General features: G+C 45.9%; 2 protein-coding genes across 2 annotated transcripts; both read left to right on the plus strand.

Moving 5' to 3' along the window:
- Positions 1–4,025: 4,025 nt before the first annotated feature.
- LOC123182262 (respiratory burst oxidase homolog protein F) lies at positions 4,026–11,716 on the plus strand. The gene is made up of 14 exons (XM_044594770.1): positions 4,026–4,509; positions 8,132–8,246; positions 8,336–8,384; positions 8,460–8,570; positions 8,676–9,056; positions 9,148–9,534; positions 9,610–9,705; positions 9,803–9,918; positions 10,064–10,166; positions 10,262–10,429; positions 10,520–10,654; positions 10,762–10,890; positions 11,053–11,131; positions 11,423–11,716. The coding sequence occupies exons 1-14, from the start codon at positions 4,056–4,058 to the stop codon at positions 11,530–11,532; spliced, it is 2,433 nt and encodes an 810-aa protein (XP_044450705.1). The 5' UTR covers positions 4,026–4,055; the 3' UTR covers positions 11,533–11,716.
- A 121-nt stretch (positions 11,717–11,837) lies between these two features.
- LOC123182263 (pentatricopeptide repeat-containing protein At1g09900) lies at positions 11,838–16,454 on the plus strand. The gene is made up of 2 exons (XM_044594771.1): positions 11,838–13,775; positions 14,715–16,454. Exon 1 carries the CDS (start codon positions 12,119–12,121, stop codon positions 13,499–13,501), a length of 1,383 nt encoding a protein of 460 aa, XP_044450706.1. The 5' UTR covers positions 11,838–12,118; the 3' UTR covers positions 13,502–13,775; positions 14,715–16,454.
- The last annotated feature ends 636 nt before the right edge of the window (positions 16,455–17,090 follow it).

Raw genomic sequence — 17,090 nt, forward strand, 5'->3', positions numbered from 1 at the left:
TGCAGGAGCGGCGGGGGGGGCGGAGCGGCGGTGGTAGCGGGCGGCGGGCCGGGGCGATGTGTGGTCGGGGACGACGGCGGTTGGGTGCGGTCGGGGGTACGATCAGGGGCGCGGTGGGGATCGGGGGTTAATTAGGGAGAGAGAGAACAGAGAGAGAGGAGGCGGGGGGACGGCCGTTACATAGTTAAATCTTTGCCGTCCGCTGGCGTACGGCAAAGAGGTGGGGCTAGTGGGCCGTTAGGGTTTCGACCTCCACTGGGCCCCCACCCACCTCTTTGTCGTCCGCTAGCGGACGACAAAGAATTGGCTGATGGCAAATAGGGTCTTTGTCGTCAGCCCTTTCTTTGTCGTCCATTTTTTGGAAGCAGACGGCAAAGACCTTCTTTGTCGTCCGCAAGCGGACGGCAAAGATCTGACTGATGGCAAATTCTCTGTTTCCAGTAATGTAAGTAAGAGGATCCAAGTATTTGTTTTCATGCTAGATTAAACTTTGACAAGGAGCATAGAATTTTCTACTGAAGCTCTAGTGGTTTGGTGATCAAAATAAATGTTATCTAGCTGATCATGTGCTAGCTTGTAGAAATATGTTATATCTTGCTTATAGCTTGCAGAGAAGACAAGGATACGCCTTTGGGGCAACAATCTTATTGATAAGCTAGATGGATCAACTTTGGTTTATCAACCCTTTTGCTCAAGGACGAGCAAGGTTTAAGCTTGGGGATGTTGATGAGTGGATTTTATGCATAGTTTTTAGAGTATATTATAGTGCCAAAATCCCTCATATCATATCCATCTAGCACTTATTCATGTCTCCAATGCATAGTTTTTGGTATTTACTTATTTTACCAAGTTCATTGCACACCTTTTATTTAGTTTTGTTAGTTTTCCTTTGTTTTGTGGTCTTTTTAGGTGTGTTGACATGTTCATGGACTTTGGACATCAAACGAATTGAGCTAGGGCTCAAACCGAAGAAGTTCCACCTACCAAATCAAGGCCCTTTGGAGAGTTTAATGATTTGACATTTATCAAAGTTTCCAAAATTAAGATCCAAGGCCCCAAAATGCATCAGGCTTTTCACTAGCATCCAACGAGCCCAAGAACATCAAAATTGGAGTTCGTATGAAGAAATGGCGATCAAAATACGAAGCAGCATCCATCCATCTATACATCTATCCATGTATTCACCCATAGCATCCATACATACATCCACCCATAGAACACATAGCATTCATCCATCCATTGGGGAGGGGAAAGCTCACCAAGTGGGGAGTAGGGGGGAGGGGGCGCTGGCCAGTGGGGGGTTGGGGCGCCGATGGGGTGGGGGCGACCACGGGGTAGGGGCGTCGGCGCCGGCCGGTGGGGCAGGGGCGCGGGCGGGGTGGGGGCACCCGCAAGGAGCAGGCCGGTTGGGGCCGAGGAGCAGAGGAAAAGAAATGAGAGAAAGCAGCGCGGGGATTTCACTTAAGTGTCCCCTGGATCTTTCCCGAGAGCCTATTGGTGGGGCACTGGGTAAAAGTCGTCAACTAGATCTAGGGTTTACCTTTTCCTGAGTGAACTCTTGGTAAAAGTCGTCAACTAGATCTAGGGTTTTCATTTTTACCGAGAGCAACACTCGAAAAAGCCTCTTGTACCGAGTGCTACTCTAAGCAAAATGAGTAGTTAGCATCATTTCATCTAACCCTGCATCACAAAGGATTTTCCATGCCACTTCTAGGCATGATTTCATGTGCTGCCTTGCAGATCTGCAATTTTCGACGATGAAACCCTAGCAGAGCAATAAATGTCTCAAATATTGCACGCGGGTCCAAAAAATGCGGGGGCCTGGCACGTGTCATGCGATGGCCTCCTTTGAGAGAATGAGAAGTTTCGAGGCCAACGGAGCAACAGGACCCGCACTTCCTGCACAAACCGGACACATTCCCTCTCAATACCCAGAGACTAGTTCAGAGATGGTGCGGTTTACAAGTGGCCTCGGGGGAGGCTTATTCGAAACGCTCCCAAACTTTTACCACACCGTACAGGGGCCATGTGATGACACCGTGCCAGCTCTCGAGGAATTCCGGCATCGTACGATTTTTCGAGGATTTAAACGGTTGCATCAGGCATGCCACCGAGGTACTTTTGCCCCCCGGTGGCAGGTTCTGCCCCTCCCTTGTCTGCACAAGGTCTACACATGCCGCAAGGACATCACAAAGGATTTCCATGCCTCTTCCGGGCGTGATTTCATGTGCCACCTTGCAAATCTGCAATTTCCGACGATGAAACCCTACCAGAGCAATAGATGTCTCAAATATTGCACGTGTGTCCGAAAAATGGGGGAGCCTGGTATGTGGCATGCGATGGCCTCCTTTGAGAGCACGAGAAGTTTCGAGGCCAACGGAGTAACAGGACCCGCACTTCCTCCACAAGCCGGACACGTTCCCTCTCGATACCCAGAGACTAGCTCGGAGATGGTGCGGTTTACAAGCGGCCTCAGGGGAGGCTTATTCGAAACGCGCCCAAACTTTTACCACACCATACAGGGGCCATGTGATGATACCGTGCCAGCTCTCGAGGAATCCGGTATCGTACGATTTTCCCAGGATTTAAACGGTTGCATGAGGCATGCCACGGAGGCACTTTCGCCTCCCAGTGGCAGGGCCCGCCCGTCCCTCGTCAGCACAAGGCCTACGCATGCCTCAAGGACATCACAAAGGATTTTCCATGGCGCTTCCGGGCATGATTTCATGTGTCGTCTTGCAGATCTGCAATTTCCGGCGATGAAACCCTAGCTGAACAATAAATGTATCAAATATTGCACGCGAGTCCGAAAAAATTGGGTGGGGGGCTGTTACGGAAGACTCAATAATAATAATAATAATAATAATTGAATTAATAAAAAGCGCCGGCATCCATCTAGGAAGATGGCCTATCACTGTGAATCTTCTCTTCCCTGAGCGGGTGAAAATTCAAAGTGATGGTCCATCTTCTTAACAGGAGTGTAATGTTTACTGCATCTGGACTATCCGACTATTTAAAGAGAGTCTGAGCTTTACCGAGAGTGTCTCTCAGCAACTATTGCTCTGCCGAGAGCCGCGCTCACTAATGGTGCGGTTTGATCATAAATTAATAAAAAGGGTCGGCATCCATTCTTTAGAATATGGACTGCCACTATGAACATTCTATGTCCGGAAGAGATGAAGATTCATATTGACCGTACATCTTCTTAATAATGAAGACCGTAGCTTAATGCAATTGGATTATCCGACTATTTGAACAGGTCCTTCTCCTTGTCAGTAGATGAGCTGGGACTAAATCTTTGCCGAGAGCTGCTCTCGGCAAAGAAGTACAACCATGACCCTCCCGTTATTTGCCGCCGGATGAGTCACGTGGCAAAACTTTGCCGTGCGGCCGTTGCTTGGCTCTCGGCAAATAGTGTCTTTGCCGAGTGTGGTTGTTTTGCCAAGGTCTACTCTCGGCAATATCTTGTGTTTGTCGAGATGCGCCTGTTGCCGAGAGGTACTCTCGGCGTCTGTGACTTTGCCGCGTGCCCGCGCTTTGACTCTCGGCGAAGAACTTGGCACCCGGCGTATACGAAAATTCCAGTAGTGTAGGTTTGATTTTGAACATTCGGACCGGTCCAAACAAATTTGGTGACCGTTGTTGGATTGGCGAAAAATATCCGAACATTTGTGGGCGATTTGATGATCCGCGTTAGAGTTGCCCTAATGCTAGTGAACTCTCTTTTTGCAGGAAAAAAGAAGAAGATGGTATGCTCTCACCAACCCGCACCGAAGTAAGCAGCTCATGTTGATTAGCCACTACGTACCACCAGATGATGCCGCTCATGCATATGGCTGCCCGCATAATCTCACCGTGAGCCAACCGAAAGCAAGCATGAATGACATTCCTAACTCCCCTCCCTAGCTACCCAATCAAGCGATCAACAACCACACCACCTCTCATCACCGGCCCAGCTTGTACTCTAGCGCACACACATTTCTGTTCTCCAAAACTCGTCTCCATGCATTTGAACCATGATGCATAGGAGTATATTACTTCCAAAGAAACTTGCCATGACAAGAGTCCCTGACATACAGTCTACTCCACCAATGTCTCAGCTCCATGACGAGTTTCTCCAGGCACCGATCATCTGTTCGGAGAGTCCAGTGATGATACAGTTCGTGTCCAACCCCAGCGTGGGCGGCAGCAGCGACGCGCTGTCGGCGTCGCTCAGCGCCTGCCCTTCGGGGAGGTCGGCTTCAGAGGTGGAGATCGAAGTGCTCTTCCATGACGCCGATGTGTACGTCTACGACGACGGCTGCTGCACGGCGTTGCCAGCGTCGGCGTCATTCCTCGGCTGCGACGGCGACAGCGAAGATGTGGAGGCGGGCGGAGCGACGGCAGGGCTGCTTCGCGGGCCGTCGCCGGGGATGGAGTTCGTGGAGCGCGACGGCAAGGGGGAGCTCAAGTGGAGCGAGATGCAGGGAAGGTTTGGTCGCTCGTCCTCGGCGCATGGGAACACTGCTGGTGAGCTAGCTCCTTTCACTTTGGCCATCAACCATCAGACTATCAAAGTATCAATACATACCATTTATGTTCTGTTATAGTGAAATTTTAGAAGAGTCTGTTATGTTTTGGTCGATTGGAAAAGGCGAACGCTAGGCGCCGGCGGCTAGCACCGGCCGAAAGTTTCGGCCGGTCCCGCCCCAGCCGCTTGATGCAAGCCGCTTGGCCAATGGATCTGGGCAAAAAAAGAAAAACGATTCGCCTAGGTTTTCTTCTTCCTCGGGCTGGATCTGCAACTCCCGCTCAGGATCCTCGTCGCCGCGCCTGCAGTCCCCTTCGGTGGCCGTCCTCGTCGCCGGCCGTTCTCGTGGTCGGTCCCCACCCTTGCCGGCCGTCCTCGTGGTCGGTCCCCACCCTCGCCGGCCGTTCTCGCCGTTGAATGGATGTAGTCAAAAACTACCTCAATCCATGCAACAACTGTGCCTGCGGTTGCAGCTCCACTGGCGACGGTTATAGCTCCCCTCCGGTTGTAGCTCCATCGCCGCCCCTCGCCGCTCACTGCACGGAATTGCGTCGGCGACGACCACCAGTCAGTCAACGCCATTGAATGGATGTAGCAAAAAAACTTCACCGGTAGTAGCAAAAATAAACTACGGATGCAGCAAAAATCAAACACCGTCGCCGTCTTCGCGAGGTTGCAACTCCGCCTTACATGAATGTAGAAAAAAACTTCAGCGGTAGTAGCAAAAATCTATTACGGTTGCAGCAAAAATCGTCGTTGTCATCGTCGCGAGGTCGCAGCTCCGCCTGATGGATGTAGCAACAAACTTCGCTAGTAGTAACAAAATCCAACTACGGTTGTAGCTTCTCTTTGCTGTGCAGTTCCATTGAAGCTTTTCTGTCTATGGTTGAAGCTTTTTTCAACAGCTGTTGAAGCCGTTCTTGGTGACGGTTGCAACACTAGTATATGCAGGTGCATCCAGCCATGGCGGCCGGCGAGGGAGTGCCTGGACGCTGGCGATGGAGGTCGTGGTCGGCCAGTCGTAGCCCGGGGGAGGGGGGAGGGGATGCGCCCGTGTGAAGGCTGGAGCTAGGGGATGGATCTGGCCATGGCGGGAGGCAGCCATGCCGGCCGGCGAGGGGAGCCTGGCCGCCGGCGATGGAGGTCGTGGTGGCCCAGTCGCAGCCCGGGAGGGAGGGGAGGGAGGGGATCCGCGTCCGTGAAGGCTGGAGGTAGACGCGAGAGAGCGAGCGTGACGGGGAGACCGGCAAGATTTTTAGCAGGTGCGCCGGCTTTAAACGTTTCCCATTGGAAAAGGCCAAGCAACCAACTAGCGAAAAAAATCCACTCCTTCCGTTCCAATAAATAATGTGTAGGGCCGTCTTCAGAAATTCGTGGACCCGGTGCGAAATGCAAATTGGGCCCTAAATTTCTAGAATACAGGTTGCTTCATGCAAATACTAAAACAAAAAAGATTGAACCTGAATTTTAAACGAGCAACAATCTTGAAAATCTTGACGTATGACAACTTGGTCAACTAACCTACTACTTATCTTGATGAACTGATGCATATGCACACAATATACTCACTAATATAATCATTCAACGGAACAAAATAGTTCAAATTAAATAGGGTTTCGGTTTGAATGCACCTGGTGGACAGATCAGTGGTGCCCTCGCCTTGGTATGGGCCACCGGCTGTTTCTACCTGTGCATTTTTATTTCAGAATACGCAAAACATTATGTTAAGAATAGAAAAGTGTATTTACAAGATGGTGTTATAGCGAAGAAAAACTGGATGACGTACACTGTCGAAAACTTGACATTAAACAACCCCTTGAAGAAACCTGCCGGATTGGGTCACCAAAACGTCCATTTACCATGGCCCTTGTAGTAGCAGCAGAGAGGAACAAAGCCGTGCATCGAATCCAATTGTTCCTAAAACTGAAACATTGCATAATTTTAATGAGGAATGGCCAGCCAACAGACCAAAAAACACAAGCTATAGTAAATCAGATCATCGGAGAAGGCACCTTCTTGCAATGCAGTGCACAGACGACTTGTTGTTGCTGTACCATATAAAAGTTCTTCATGCGAGAAGGGATATGGGCTGCACCTCCGGGGAGGAAACAAAGCGATCAAACTAGATAACGCGCTAGCCTCCGTCACCGTGCGGCGGCGCCACACTTCGTTCGTCTCGGGAAGATGGATAGATCTATTGATCGGCGGCAAGCTGTGTCAATCCGTACTCAGGAAAGGGTCATTCGGGAATTGAGGAGAAGGCCCAGTTCGGGAGAGCCATGGGCCTGTGTTAGCTGTAAAAATGGCCCAAAATTAAGGAAACATAGGCCTAGAATCGGGGGCCCCTGGAATTTGAGGCCCCTGTGCGGTCGCACAGCCTGCACAGACCCCTGGACGACCCTGATAAGGTGCACGCTCATTTCAGAATTAAACTTTGATCATAAATTAGACCAATTAAATTTGTGTCAACCACAAAAAATTGTATATTGGTCTGACTCATGGGTTTGGGTTGAGTTTTGTATAGCTCTAGTGGACATCTTGCCACGTGTGAGATGATTGCTGATGTGGATGAGAAAAGAAAGAAAAACAAATGCAGTATAATAAAGATACAATAGAAAGTGCAGCAGTTGTTTCCTTTCTCTCTGTCAATGCAAAGATACACTCCAAAGCGTATTCGCGAAAAAAAAATAGTGCAACAGAAGTTGATGAAAGATGCACTAGAACTGAGCACCATGTCCACCTCGCCGCGCCTATCTGCACTTCTCCAGCATGACCATGTCCACCTCCCCGCGCCTCCTTTGATCCTCCCACCCACCCAGCCTACAGACGCTCTCCATCCTGAGTTCCTGACCTGCCTCCCGACTCCAATCCCGCGGCTTTCCACACATGTTGGCGAGGCCGAGCTCTTCAGTGTCTTCACGAAGGTAGGCGAGATCGTTGCATAACATGCTATATTGCTAGCTGAATATAGTCACAGATGCGTACGTATGCGTGTACTTCCTTTAGATTCAGGCTGCGTAGATGAATGGATTGTCGAACTGTTCGTGCGGTCGTGCTATGAGCTGTTTGTTTCTGGAGCCTGCAGCCCTGCGCGCCAACTGTTTGCTGTTATGCTTCAACGTGGGCTGTGCTTAAAGTGCTGGGTGATTGCCCGATGCTTTAAGCAAAGATAATATTCTTCACAGGAAAGAGGGATAAGGATGAAACGAGAATAGAATTAGTTTTATTATTGTCGAGTGGTGCAGAGTCCAGCCTTCGAGTGGGAGATGGGCTGGGGAGGAACCGATTGAGAGGACGGGGTTTTTTGCAAGGTTTACCTTAAAAACAAGAAACACAACTAGAAACACTGTCCTAGTTTCTGCAAGGTTTACCTTAAAAACAATACTCCCTCTGACGGTCCGACCCATACCAAGTGGCGTGGTTTTAGTCTACGCTCCATACGGCTCGATGATTTTGAAGGGTTAAAATGAAGATTGTGGTATTAATGTTTCTTTTTTGTATCCAGGATGTTGAGAAAAAACTATTGAATGGGTTCTCAAGAAAAATAGCCCTATTTTTTTGGTTAATTTATGTCTACATGTTACCTGCATCTTTTTATGAGCTCATACTCTTACTCTGCAGGTGAGAATGAGTCTGCTAGTTCGGCGAAAGAGCCTGTTTTGGTCAATCAAAACAGCTATCCTAACAGATCCATCAGTCGTTCTTCTAGCCATGGGATCAGAATAGCATTGGATAGGTATTCTTCGTCAACTGCAACTCCTATGACTCCAGTCTCCAGTATACACACTAAGAAATAAAAAAATACTGACACATATAAATCTGCAGCTGTGAAAGAAACTCAAGTAGCAATCTCACTGAAAAAGATATCAAGCAGGTATGATGCAGACAGTCTTAACACATGATTACTAATAGCTTAGAACTGTGTATTTACATGCTTTTAATTTCTTAGGCGATAATGTTCAGTGCCTCTTTGAACAAGCTCTCATTAAGCCAAGACGAAGCAACTGAATACACACACTTGATCCTAGAAGAAATCCAAACAGGCCAGGGACTAGCAAAGGTGATCTACTAGCACCAGACAATATTTTACAATCACTGACTCTATTTCTTCATATTGATAATATAAATCCAATTTATTGTCCTTGTAAAATCCTAAAACATGCAGCTGAGCGGAACAAGAAAGGGGACACTGAATGATCTCCAACCAACTTGCTGTTCAACACCTATACCGACCAAACACATACAATGTATGACATCGGCAGCCATTGTCTTCTTTCGTGCTCACTGGAGACGAATATGGATAGTTGTCATGTGGCTTGTAGCATGTGCTGCACTCTTCACTTGGAAGTTCATGCAGTATCGCCAGCGGTTGGCATTTGAGGTCATGGGATACTGCCTGCCAACTGCCAAGGGCGCTGCAGAGACTCTTAAGTTCAACATGGCCATTGTGCTCCTACCTGTATGCCGTAACACTATCACTTGGCTTAGGAGAAGCCGTAGCATCAACTCTGTCATTCCATTTAATGACAATATTAACTTCCACAAGGTGTGATCTATTGCCAAATGTAATGTGCATTGCATTTGCCTCGCTTGTATACTCCGATTGGTCCAAGCATAATACTCATATTCCAGTTTAGCTTGTTGCTGCAGGAATTGTAATCGGCATAATCCTCCATGGTGGTACTCACCTATCATGTGATATCCCAAGGATTGCAATGGCAGATAAGACCATCTTTGGGCGCACAATTGCTGGTGACTTTGGCTATCACCAGCCATCATACATGGAGATAGTGACATCAATCGAGGGAACAACTGGTATAGCCATGGTAGTGCTCATGCTGATTGCTTTCCTGCTTGCCAGTAGGCCTTCAAGAAGAAATCCAGGATCACTCCCACCTCTGGTCAGACAGATGGCGGGATTCAATGCTTTCTGGTACTCGCATCATCTGTTCATTGTTGTCTATGTTCTGCTCATCGTGCATTCCATGTTCCTCTTCCTAGCAAAAGACGTATCAGAGAAGACGGTAATATGAATTGAATAAAGTAAGATCACTATGTTTATGTCCCTGTTATCTCATACTGTCTCAAAGTGTATGCAGACATGGGTGTATGTGGTGATTCCTGTGATGATCTACCTTGGAGAGCGAATGTTCAGGATGGTCAGATCTATGGCATATGAATCAAAGATCCTCGATGTATGTGATCATCTGCCATATTTCTTCATCTCAATGAAGTATATTTGTTCTATGCACGTCCTCTTGTAACAAATCTAATTCAGTATGTTTTTAACAGGCAATGACTTATCCAGGGAAGGTACTTTCTCTCAAGATGACAAAGCCTCCAGGTTTTCGCTATCAAAGTGGAATGTATGTCTTTGTTCAATGTCCACAAGTATCGAAGTTTGAATGGTAAGCTTACCATGGTACTGAAGCTTTGGTAAATAGTTGGTGATATATCAGTTTCGTTACTGTTTTGCGCTGTCACTTTATGTTGTGCAAGTTTGTAGCATGGGTTTTATTGCTAATTCTAGATCTATTTCGTTCTGTGTTTCAGGCACCCATTTTCTCTTACCTCTGCACCAGATGATGATTATTTGAGCATCCACATCAGATCTCTGGGTGACTGGAGCTACCATGTGTATGATATGTTCCATGAGGTAAGACACTCTTCATCCGCTGAATAATGCTTCAGGTAGCTATCTCAATACTGTAGTCATATATACAAAATATATAAACACTTGACATTTTGTAGGCACTGCGTTGCAGCAACCTCGACCTGCCTAAAGTATCAATTGATGGCCCATACGGTGCAGCATCACAAGATCACTCGAAATATGAAATTATCTTGCTAATAGGGCTTGGAATAGGAGCAACACCGTTCATAAGTGTCCTCAAAGACATTGCTAATGGCCTAGATAAGGCAATGACCAGTGCAACCTGCTCATATAGTGTAACCAGCTACGCACATGCATACAAAATGATTTATCATAATCTTCCCAATCCATTGCAGGAAGGCTGCGCAGCAAATCATCATAGTGCCAATGGGCTGAGGAAGGCCTACTTTTATTGGGTGACAAGAGAGCAAGGATCCTTTGAGTGGTTTAGGGACATCATGAAGGAGGTTTCAGCTCGAGACAGCAAACAGGTTACGATTTAATGACCATTCTAAAGTGTCTATATCTACTTCCGTATGGGCATTTTCCATGACAATGAATGTCTTGCGCTCTTATAAATCTCTTGTTGTGCTTGTAGGGTGTGATAGAGATGTACAACTATCTAACAAGCGTCTACCAGGAAGGTGACAAGCGGTCAGTGCTGATAAGCGCAATTCAAGCTCTTCATTTTGCGCGCCATGGCATTGATATCATCTCGAAAACTCCTGTAAGTCTTTCTCCTAAACAGCTACACAAAATTGAAGATTGTACAACATTCTTATTACTCTACCATTTGGTGCACTGCAATTTTCCAGTGCTAATTTCCGCGAACCCTTCATTCCGTGCAATTGTCAAATTGTCAATCACAAGGCAATTTTTCTACTTGCAGGTCCGTACACACTTTTCGAGGCCGAACTGGCCTAGGGTGTTCCATGGTCTTGCAAGAAAACATATCGGTGAAAGGATAGGTATGACTCTTCTGTTCTTGTCTGACAGCTAATTATATATGCAACTAATGTTCTACCGAAAAATATTTGTTTTAATTTAGAAGATGCATTGTCAGTCAAATCATCGTACGATGAAATAATGATCCCCAGTTTCTTTTCTGATGTGTCAAAAGGGGGACGAGTTGCAGATATATGACCCAACTATTATGAGTTTCCTAGTAGTATTATTTAATTTGGGACATATTTTCCATGAAATTTACGGTTTCGAGTTCACGTATTTGTTATTCTAATGGAAATGGAATGCAATGGCAGGGGTTTTCTACTGCGGGCCGGATGATTTGGGAAGACAACTGGAAAGACTCTGCCACAAAATGAACATGAGAACATTCACTAGATTTGTGTTCCACAAGGAGCATTTTTAGGATTGATAATGAGGTGAAATGAAATGTGACTTTCCTGTTTCTTTATTTTTGTCAATAACAACTAGGGTAGAACATGAGCTTGTGTTTACTAATTACTGAAATGCAGGCTCTAATTTTATATTTCCTCCCACTGTTGAAAAATCTTGTAAAATGACACTTTGGACAAGGTCAAATCTCTATTGGATATGCTCGTGTTTCTTCTGAGGGAGTAAAATTTTTTTAGCAAACTTTGAGGAATAGATTTTTTTTTAGTATACACTTTGAGGAATAGAAATTTTTTTAGTGAACTTTAAGGAATAGATTTTTTTTTGAGGGGCAATAGATTTTTTTATGCTCTGTTAACTGGTGCTGGGCTGAATGAAGCATACTCCGGTTAATTGCAGACCCGGCCCACGTTCCCAAAACCCAACGCAAACCCCGCCGCCGTTTCAGCCCATCCTCCTTATCCCAAAATCAGTCTCTCTGCCGCCGCCACCTCCGCCACCACCTCCACCACCGCCACGGCGCCCGCCGGTGAACCCCACGGTTGGCGACCATCGCGCGCTCCACCGCCCTCCCCACCGCTCGGCTCCTCCTGCGCGGGCGCATGGCCTCCTTCGCCTCCGTTGCGACCCTCCCCCTTCCCACCTGCTCCTCCTCCGACGACGACTCTGACGACGCCAAGCCCCTCCCGCCTCTACCCGCATCGAAAGAAATACGCCCTCCTCCGCAGCACCAGCAGCAGCCGCCGCCGCAGCGGCGGCAGCTGGAGCGCGACTGCAACGTGGCCATGAAGGCCCTGGCGCGCGCGGGCGACGTCGACCAGGTGCTCGCCCGCTTCGCCGAGCTCAGGGCTTCCGGGACCCCCAGCGTGCTCTCCTACAACACTCTCATGAACGCGCTCGTGGAAGCTGGCCGTGTGAAGGACGCCCACGACGCGTTCGGCGAAATGCTTGCGGCAGGGGTGGCGCCCAATGCGTCGTCCTGCAACATCCTCCTCAAGCTGCACTCGTGGACCTCCGACGACGACGACTCTCCGTACAAGACGATCCTCTCGATGCGAGAGGCTGGGGTGGAACCTGACGTGAGCACGTACTCCACGCTTATCACGGGACTGTGCCGTGTGGGGAGGCTCCCCGAGGCATGGGGTGTGCTCGAGTGCATGCTGGAGCAGGGGTGCCGTCCCATGGTGCATACTTACACGCCCATTGTACAGGGATATTGCCGCGAGGGCCGTGTCGGGGAGGCCATGGACCTGATGGCCATGATGGAAAAATGTGCCGGTTGCCCTCCCAATGTAGTCACCTACAATGTTCTGATCAGGGCTTTGTGCGACGCCGGCCAATTTAATGAAGTCAAGCAGCTTTTAACGGAGAGTAGAACCAAGGGTTGGACGCCCAGTATTGTCACCTACAATACGTTTATGAATGGTCTCTGCCAGAAAGGTAAGGCTAAGGAAGCACTTGTGCTGCTGGGTGTTATGCTGGGCAAAGGGTTGGACCCCACAGATTTTACTTTGAGCATTCTTCTGAATTGCCTTTGCCATGCCTCGAGGATTTCCCATGCCAGATACTTGCTAGAGAGGAGTACGTCATCGAGATGGTATGCTGGTGTTGTTGCATACAACACTGTGATGGGCAGGTTATGTGAAATGGGACATTGGAGGGGTGTTCTGAAGCTGTTGACTGACATGATCAAGAAAGGTGTGATGCCAAACACGAGGACGTTCAACATTGTCATTCGTAGTCTTTGCATTGGTCGAAAGTGCTCCGCAGCCAAGAGCCTGGTCTGTAACAAAGGGTTTGCTGCAAATGTCGTGACATACAATACACTGATTGATTGGTTTTTCTACCATCGAAAGCTTAGTGAGGTGGGGCACCTACTTTCTGACATGGCAGCAGGAAAAATTGCTGTAGATGAAGTTACTTACACTATATTCGTTGTTAGATTATGCAGAGATGGAAATTTTGCTAAGGCCAGTAGTTGCTAGAGAATGGACTGTCAATGGATCTTCTTGGCGTCCTTATAAACAGGCTTGCTTACAGTGGCAAAATCCCGGAGACTATTCGCATATTCCAGAATATGAGAGAAAGAAAAGGGCTTTCCCTAGATAATTCTATATTTGACCTCACAATTGAAAGATTCTGTAGGGCCGGTTATTGTCACGACAAATATATACATAATCTTAACTCTATTCTGGATGCAATGTTGGGAAAGCAGTGAACTCAACTCTTGTGGATCTAGGAAGCAGACGATAATTGGAGGTAGCTTACTCTTTCTTTCTGTTTTTCTCGTGATCTGAATTTAGATGGAGTAGTATTGTTCTCACTGCTGAATTCGTCCAATCAATGACAATAGGATGTTCTGTGCAGAACTTGCAACTTTGTTCTAGTAACAATTTCGGCTAGCATTCAAATTTACGGAATCTGAATTTGTAAATGTGTCATACCAAATTGTTGGGCTATGTAATTATCAATGGTTCCAAATGGTCTTTGTTCTAGACAATCATCACTAGATTTTCCACTAACCATATCTTATTGTGTGTTCTCACTTCTCAACAATGTTGCATGTCCAATAACAATCAGATATGATGTACTAATTGGTAGGAAAATTTGCCGCTTTTGAGGGAAATGGAAGCTTCCTGTGCCTAAATAGTATTTTCCTTTGTGCCACATATAATGACATAATCATTCAGTAACATCTAGTCATATTTGCTTGTCTGGCTGACACAACTATAGTGATTTTCAGTGATATATTTATTTACATTATGATTATATATTTAATTTAATCATAGTTTTCATGTTGGTGTTTGGAACCAATCAACCAATACTTTATGAAGTAAACGCTTCGTATGACAGATGTCGTTGTCAGATTTTTTTTTAAATATTTTGGCAACTGAAATATCCTCTAATTTTTGGTATTCCTCTGAAACTATTATGAACAATGTCTCCTCTAGCACACCGCAATTCGATCCAAGGTTTGCACGAAACAGTAGCTGTTTCGCCTTTGGTTGCCGTTAAAAGCATTTTAACCTGAATGATCTGTTTTCTGGCCTGCTTGCCCAAAAACAAAGGAATTTCTTGAATGCAGACATTTTGGGATATTATCTGTTATACAAGCATACTTTTTATTTTGTTCAGCATTACTGTAGCTCCTTTTCTTTTACTCAGGTTTCCTTTTGAGTTATACATGTCATATTTCAGGAATGGATTCCCTCTTTTCATTATTTTCCTCCTGCCAACAGCCATGAATGAGAAGTGTAGACATTGCTAAAGATACTGAATACGTGCTGTCTGCCTTTTATAACATCCCGTACATCAAAGATGGCTGCATGCCTGTTTATGTTAACATATTCCACCCTGCCACTCAACAGACAGAGTCTAATTGGTGAGTTATGGGAAGATTGACTTAGTTGCCAACATAGAAAGGTTTGGTAGTTGGTACTAAAAGTTAAATAATTAATTATATTGATTTACATAAATGGTATTATTTACGTATCTGGTGTTGTAAACTAGTAGTAAGAACTAGCAAGCAATATTTTTAGGCTGGTATTATAATTATCTTTGAATTTTATGCATGTTCTGCCAAGTTACATACCTATGCTACAAATATTTAGTGACTAGGACACTGAATTTTCCCCTCTTACCTATGCTGTTCTCCACATATGTGACACCTCAGCCCGGCCTGGTTGAAATTCAGCCCAAGTGTGGCCGATGAGTATATGTGTGCACCCTGTTTGTTTGAGCTTTTGCTTCTGCTTTTGCAGCTTTTCCACTTTGACAAAAAAAACATAAAAGCTCCTAAATATGTGCTTTTGGAGTTTTTATGGTTTTTGATGAATCAATATAACAATATTTGGCTCCAAAAGCCATTACAGCTCGAAAAGCACCTATTTAGGAGCTTTTATGGCTTTTTGACCAAAGTGGAAAAGCTGCAAAAGCAAAAGCAAAAGCCCAAACAAACAGGGCCTTAGAACATAAGTGGAGATACGTACCACCTTGCTAGTTTGAAGGTGGCAACCACCAATATCAAGGGTTCCAAGGCAATAACGTCCTGTTAGCCATTTTTTTGCGGGAAGCAAGGACTGACATGTAATAAGCAGGATAATGCACGTTGGCATACCCAGTATGCAGATTAGGTCTAAGCCAGTTGGGACCTTGGTGTGTTACCGCATATAGGCTTCACTGTTTGATCTTTGAACCCTGTTTCTATTATATCCACACTCGGTTAACTTCCTGTCTTCTGCAAGCTTGCAATCAACAACATGCTGCACAGGTGGGATTCCAATGCAAGTTTTTCCTATTTAATACAGGATTACTGCAATTGCAAACAGTTTTAGCCATATAAACTTGACAAGATGAGGATGGTTATGATCCGACAAGGTATGATGACATATAGCCCATACTGATCGCCGTGCCCTGTATGCTGGATCCTCTACCATTCTGTGTTCTTTCTGAAAGCATGCCAATCCCTATGTTGGGTGGTGCTGAGCATCCTCTATTTGCTGGGATCAAGCTTTTCCTCTCTTTTCTTTTTTCGGGTGACCAAGCTTTTCCTCTGCAGGGGCCTTGTGCAGTAAACCCCCTACGGACGTTCCCCGTCGAATCATTTGTGCTGGCAGGATTCCTGTTATCTGGTTCAGAATGAAACTTGATTAGTTATTGTGTATTTTTCTCTATCTACCATAGGTAGAGTGCATATAGCATCAGGTAGGTGTTTGTGGTTACTCTACATAGAGCTCTTTATAGAAGACAAAAAAAAAGTGTCAGGTAGGATTATTCTCTTATTCTTATCAGCGTTTGGATTGTGAGATGTAGCCCAAAGACATTAAGGTGAATTGGATTTTGTGTGTGTCAGACAGGTCGTGGTGCTCTAAATAGATTTTTCTTGTTCTGATTTGTGTCGTTTATTTCCGACCTCAAGATTCTTGTTCCTTTTTTGCAGCTACTCCCTTCGTAAACAAATATAAAAGCATCAAGATCACTAAAATAGTGATCTAAACGCTCTTATATTTCTTTACAGAGGGAGTACTAGCTAGCTCCTGAACTAATTTTGACATATTGCAGCATTTTGTTTTGTTTATTTCAGTCATTCCGAATGTTTCTCTTACGTTCTCAGGCTAGTATGTCTGCCAGGTTCTTTCACTGATGTTAGCGTATACATGTATACCTCATTCCACAGGACGCACGCATGATGCAGTTGTTGCTATGGATAAAAGTTTTATCATAAAACATGTCTGCCCAATCTGAGTTCATCTGAAAACCTCCATATGCACTAGCCTTCTCTCCGTCTCCTTTTCTTGGCGCGGGGTATGCATATGCTGATATGCACTTTACTAGACTGTTAAAAAAAGATATGTCCATCGGGTTATTTCAAAAAGGAAAAAAGATATGCCACATCGGGTTTGTCATGGGTATCCGTTGAGCGAGCATAGCATATATGGTTTTTTTTAGGCATAGAGCACAGCATTTAGTTTTTTTAGGGCTTTTTCTTTTAGGGGTAATCCAAGCTTTATTAACGATCAAAAGCCACAGTTTGTGGTATACATCTTGGATTATAGGAATGGCCTAACCACACAT

Source organism: Triticum aestivum, chromosome 1D (genome assembly GCF_018294505.1).
Source record: "Triticum aestivum cultivar Chinese Spring chromosome 1D, IWGSC CS RefSeq v2.1, whole genome shotgun sequence".
Lineage (NCBI taxonomy): Eukaryota > Viridiplantae > Streptophyta > Magnoliopsida > Poales > Poaceae > Triticum > Triticum aestivum.